We start from the raw sequence: 6,382 nt of genomic DNA, 5'->3' as shown, positions 1-6,382 counted from the left end.
TGGAATCACTAGGTTGATTCCTGGGATGAAGGGGTTGACGTATGACGAAAGGTTGAGCAGGTTGGAGTTTAGAAGAGAGGTGATCTTATTGAAACATATAAGATTCTGAGGGGGATTGACAGGATGGATGCTGAGAGGATATTTCCCCTAGTGGGGGTAACTAGAACTAGGGGGCATAGTTTCAGAATAAGGGGTCGTCCATTTAAGACTGATATGAAGAGGAATTTCTTCTCTCAGAGGGTCGTGAATCTTTGGAGTTCTCTACCCCAGAGAGCTGTGGAGGCGGAGTCAGTGAATATATTCAAGGCGGAGATTGACAGACATTGGAACTCCAAGGGAGTCGAGGGGTATGGGGAGAGAGCGGGAAAGTGGTGTTGAGGCCAAGATTGGATCAGCCATGATTTTATTGAATGGCGGAGCAGGCTCGAGGGGCCGATTAACCTACTCCTGCTCCTGTTTCTTATGTTCAGCATCTGTGAATTGCAGTTTGATGATGATACAGTAATAAAGATGGGAGTGATGTTAGATTTGTATGTATGCAGCACCATGCAATTAGTACCATAACAACACCAGGCTTTATTGTGGTGGAAAAATACAAGAAAACATAAGCAGTGTATACTTCAAAGGTCTGAATTCTACCACTTCAAGGTTCGAATATTAGACAGGCTTTAAGGATTTTTTTAAACTGCATTTTCTGATTTAGGTATTTGTTTGAAAATTGTTCAAATAAATCTTCAGCCACAGCCCAATAGAGTATAAGCAAAACTCATGATTTTATTTAAGAATGTGTTAGGTTCAGGTTGATCATACAATACAGAACATTAGCTCATGTACAGTCCACCTGAACAAAGTAAAGGATGTTGAGGGAGCAAAGGTGCCATCTTGTGGGTGAAGGGTTACATCTAAACACTGCATTAAAAAAAAGATTTTGCTAACGTTAGTGCATTTAGATTTGACTTATTCAGCATTTTTACCCCCTGTAGGATCTTAAGGAAATCGGTAACCACATCAAGAACAACATCTGGAGGGGAATGCTGAGGTTGAACACAGTCTACTCTTTATTCGTGTGTATTTTCACATGCTGAGCAGCTCTTCAGTCATCTTCTTACACGGCTTGCTTTGTAGTGGCATCCAGATTGGAACAGTTTGTGAAAGGCATCCGACATATAGTAGACTGAACACACATTTAGCTCTCTGCATGCCCTTGTCTGTCCAGACACATGGCAAATCTTCAATCATAGAACGCCTTGGTGCAGCTGTGGTTGCAAAAAAAAGGGATTTAAAAAATCCTCAATGCAAACTATATAATTGGAAGTTGTTACTTATATTTGAGTTTATAAATATTTTTTAAATATTTGATACACACACAAGGTTTTAAAGGGCAATGCAACACTTTAACAGACTTCTCAGCATATTCAGATTTATTATGGAGAAATTCAGTAATGAAAAAATCCAATGTACAAGACATTCTCCTGAAACCTACTTTATAACATTGGCCTATGTAAAAGAGTTTTTGTGTCTGTGTGAATGCGGGGTTCATATTTGATTTCTGATTGGTCCAGCAGCAACCAACCAGGCTGCAAATCCTTAAGAATGGGCACCAGGTAAGTTTCCAGACCTCACCTGGAAACAGAGTGGGAGTAACACTACTCAGGTGTTGAGCCCTGAACACCCAATGCCACCATTATAAAATTTCCCTCTCCATTTGCCTCCTGCTGTGCTGGTGCAGCCTTGCCTTCAAGCACATGCTCCAGGCCCCAGACTACCCACCAGCAACACCACTGAAGATTGGCTAGTATGTAGAAAAGGTAATGTGCTTTCCCTGCAGATTCTTCTTCTATAAGGACACCTGTTAAATAATGGGTCGGATATTTTGACCCCCACGGGTGCAAACGCGCATGCGCTGAAACCCGGCACTTGCAATCTGTCAAGAATTCTCTTGACAGATCATCCGCATGCCCAAGAAAAGTGCCTCTGTGGGTGGAGAGCTGCGCTTTTTGCGCAGCTTCCGCCCACTGAATGTCTGTCAAATTCTTAAGCCTGGTAAAATCAGGCGTACGGCCTGCTTTTACCAGCTTAAGAGTTTAAAAAAATAGAAAAATGAAATTTGATAACTCATTTATAAATTAAAAATATTCTTCAAAAAGGTAAGTTTATTTTTAGCCCTGTAAAAATATTTAATTTCCCCCCAAAAAATTAAATAGTGGTTTAAAATATTTAATGAAATGGAATTTTAATTATGTAATGTTTAAAAAAAAATGTATTTAATATTTTAGTGTGTTTTTAAATGTGATCCCCATTCATACTTTTGACAGTTCTGTGCATACAGACTTGTCAAAAGTATGAAGGGGGATACCCTTCTTTGATTGGTTCCCCTTGGCCCACGTGATCCCAGGGGCGTTTGCGAACCACATGCGCCCCTGGGATACCTGGGCCTCTACGCATTTCGAAGAGAAGAGGCTCAGGATCGCAAGCCTCAGGTAAGTTCATAGATTTTTTTCCGATCAGAGGCATCCGCCCGCAGGAAGCCTCCGATCGGAAATTCAGGGCCATTGAATTCATTTTTCAAAAATCCATGTGTTATCAGAGGCGCAGCAGACACCAATGCAATGAACAACCTGTTGAAATTTACCTTGTTTTTAAAAGATTAAGTTTTCATTTAGGAAAGGTGGCTGTAAAGTAATTCTTTAAACAAATATTGTATTTTATAAGGTGTTAGCTACATTAATACTTAAAGCAACTGAATAAATAAACCCTCCCTCAATCTATACGGTTGTTTTGTATTCTCCTTCAGCAAGGAGGGGAGGACAATCTGAGCCACTGGCTGCTCCCAGTAGAGTTCCACAACCAGTTGTGCTTTTGCTGCCAGTGGCCTCTCCATCTCTCTGAGATAAAGTCGACTGCTACTGTAGTGGCTTGGCTCATACATACAGAAATTCACCCACTGAAGAGAGAGTCAAAATTAGGATCTGGACATGATTCCTCTAAATAATCTACGGTAGAGCTACTAGGCTAAAAAAAAATGTATCCTCTACAGTTTAAATGTATCCTCATTATGCCACCTAATGGCTATTAATGTTGGTTCTTGTATCCTCTGTATGTTTCCTTGGAAAAAAATCAAGTCTAATAGTTATTTGATCTACAGAATATGCCTGACAAACTATGTACATTATTTATACTTACGGGCCCAGAATTTGCTGCAATGACATCCAGTCTCACATAAAACCTCTCAAGCACAGATGTCTGTTCCAAAGAGCAGAACTTCCAATATCTATTACACATTTATTATTTTGAAACAGGGACGAGTTAAGTAAAGTGTTGTAACTGAGTGAAATCTGCTGTGTTTGCTTTAATTTATGTTCAATTTTACTTATTTGCTTCAATTGTAGTTATAGCTTGAGATATATGGTACATCAGGAGTGTTATTTGTCTGGCGTTCGGAGATAGGGAGAGCATGGTGTAAGCCATACCATTTCCAGTGCTTATTTCAACAGTAAATATGGTTCATTGCTTGCCTTGCAGTGATAAAGCTACCCAAACATTGAGAATAGCTTTATTCTGATGATAATTAATGCTAAAATAATGAAGGAGTTCTCAAACATTTCCCCCACTCCTGTGGAAAACAGTCAGGGCTGGATTTTACCAGCCCTGAGGAGGCGGGTCTGCTAGGAAAATCCCCCAAAATGGGAGCGGGTCCCAAACCCGCCTCCAACCAATCTTCCCGGGAGTCTGGTCCCCAATTTGCACAGGGTCCTGACTCCTAGAGGCGGGAAGAGGATTACAGCCACTTATGGTAGTTAACAGGCAGTTAAGAGACTTTTTCCCATTTTGAGCCTTCTGCTGCGGGCTTCCCAACGTCGGGAAACCCCGCCAGGGTAAGTGAGACGTGATGTGGGTCTAATGTAATTTTTGTGTATATATGACAGCTGCAGAATTGGTTTAAAGTATTCTGTGGGACACTGGTGAGTATCAGAGGTAAGGAAAGTTATGAAAGTAATTTTGTGTGTGTTTAGATGTTTCTGCAGGTGACAGGCTGTGAAGTGTTTGTTTAGGCTCAGCTCATTGGGAGAAGTGACAGATGGCTTGTGCAATCTCAGCTGCTGCTGCCATCTGTTTTATCCTAAGGAGAGTGTAATTGGAGAGCCTGGATGCAAGGGCTCACCTTTGGACAGTGACTGTCAAACACTGTCTAATCATCTGTCAAACAAGTGTGGTGCATATGCCTTTAAGAAAACCAGCAGATGAAGCGTCATCAACTGACGTCATCTGACACTGGCTTTCCCTTAATTGGCCGGTAAGCCCGCAGGGGAAAATAGCGTCTGTTCGTCAGACGTCGTTGGGGGCAGGACTAGAACCCAAAAACCAGCAGTCCCGCCTCGAACTTGGCCTTCCAAGTAAGATTCCGCTTTCAGTTTTTGACACATAGAAAAATAGGAGCAGGAGTAGGCCATTCGAGCCTGCTCTGCCATTCAATATGATCATGGCTGATCCTCTATCTCAATACCATATTCCCGCTCTCTCCCCATACCCCTTGATGCCTTTTGCGTCTAGCAATCTATCTATCTCCTCTTAAATATATTCAGTGACTTGGCCTCCACAGCCTTCCGTGGTAGAGAATTCCACAGGTTCACCACCTTCTGAGTGAAATGTTTTTTCCTCATCTCAGTCCTAAATATCTTACCCCATATCCTGAGACTGTGACCCCCAGCCAGAGAAAACATCCTCCCTGCATCCAGTCTGTCTAGCCCTGTCAGAATTTTATACGTTTCAATGAGATCCCCTCTCATTCTTCTAAACTCTAGTGAATACAGGACTAGTCGCCCCAATCTCTCCTCATACGACAGTCCTGCCATCCCAGGAATCAGTCTGGTGAACCTTTGCTGCACTCCCTCTATGGCAAGTATATCCTTTCTTAGGTAAGGAGACCAAAACTGCACACAGTATTCCAGGTTCTCCACACATGAATTGGTTTCCACATAGACTGAGTTTACTTCAGAACTGCATGTGTAAATTTGCAAGGTTTTAAGTCACAAACAGTGACTACTTGCTAGGGCTGGTATCTTCCTAAATGACTGGGTAAGGTTTGTGTAGGTCAGTGATAATTAAAAACGATGTCACTGAACTATATGGGGCAGGTAGGAATGATTTGGCCATGCAGACTGTACTTAACTTGACCTGTAATGGGTTTAGAACAAATATATCATCCCATGTCATCAAAAGAATCTGACTAATTAAATCTGGTAACATCACACTGTAGCTGACAATAAAATTCCAATAAACAAGCTAATCATGAACAAAGGAAAAATGTCAGGGGATCTAATTTGCATGGAAGGATGCTGGGCAAAAACATATCCAAAACCTTGATTTGATTAAACATTGGTTTCTCATGCGCTAATGTACCTTAGAAGTGATTATTGGTTTTGGAACACCCATCAGATCACACAGGTGATTCCGCTGAGCTCGGACGGTGGGAAGGTCAGCAATCCTGTTGTCAAAAAACATTTCGCACAAGTTAACCGTTTGTAACAAATTTACAATTGTTCACATTCTATGGACATGAACAGCATTTTTGTTAAGTACAACAACATTTAAAAAAGCTGAAACAATTGACAATAACGGAATTTATAATATGCTTGGCTCAGCTACTGAACCTTGTTAACCTTGGATGAAATTCAGGCACGCTCCTAGTGAAGTGACGCGTGCTCGAAATTAATTCTCTGTATTTGATAACAAAACCACCCAAACTAGAATATGCATTTTTCTTCAAGACACAGAAACTGCAACAGTATGTCCCATTCATTTGAGGATTTTCTTTCTCTCTCTCCCAATGGCGGTTGTAATTAATTGATGCCAACAATACCACATATTAACAGATCATTTATTATAAAGCCTTAGAATAATAAAGTTATTGTATAGTATCCAAAGATATATGAATTCTGGAATTTCACTGCATTCCTCCACAACCCCCACTGAAGGGGACCATGAAGCAGTCATAAGCTTAACATAGTTAAATATACTTAAAGATGTACTGTTCTATTTTTATATGACTAAAGCATTTTCAGCTACAAACAGAAATGAAAAGTAGCAATTTAACAATAGCCCATGATGTTCATAGGTTGAAAGATTTAAAACTAGACTGCACACTTAGAATTACAGTTTGAAAAGAATAATATGGTTTAAAGTAACAAGCACAGGCCGCAATGGTAAACGTTACAGTAAGCACAAGACTTACTTCGAGTATTACTTAAAGGACATTAATTAGATTTAAGGAGGCAAAATAAGAAACAGACTGAAGAAAGTGGCCAAACTCTGCCAAATGCCAGCTGGATGAGGTTAACCAAATGAATCCTTTCAACTAGGCTCTGCTCTGTGCAAAGCATTC

General features: G+C 40.7%; 1 protein-coding gene across 1 annotated transcript in view; it reads right to left on the bottom strand.

The window, feature by feature from the left end:
- Positions 1 to 749: 749 nt before the first annotated feature.
- Positions 750 to 6,382, bottom strand: part of tbcd (tubulin folding cofactor D) — a 354,778-nt gene continuing 349,145 nt past the window's right edge. Inside the window, exons 38-39 of the mRNA XM_085963427.1 lie at positions 5,401 to 5,485; positions 750 to 1,256 (exon numbers count right to left, since the gene is read on the bottom strand). Coding sequence (XP_085819553.1) covers positions 1,236 to 1,256; positions 5,401 to 5,485 — 106 coding nt within the window. The 3' untranslated portion in view covers positions 750 to 1,235. The remainder of the gene's footprint in view (positions 1,257 to 5,400; positions 5,486 to 6,382) is intronic.

This window comes from Somniosus microcephalus, chromosome 21 (assembly GCF_052327205.1).
Source record: "Somniosus microcephalus isolate GS21.2 chromosome 21, FLI_Smic_1.0, whole genome shotgun sequence".
Lineage (NCBI taxonomy): Eukaryota > Metazoa > Chordata > Chondrichthyes > Squaliformes > Somniosidae > Somniosus > Somniosus microcephalus.
Note: the sequence above shows the minus strand (reverse complement) of the source record. Positions and strands in the feature narration are given on the sequence as shown.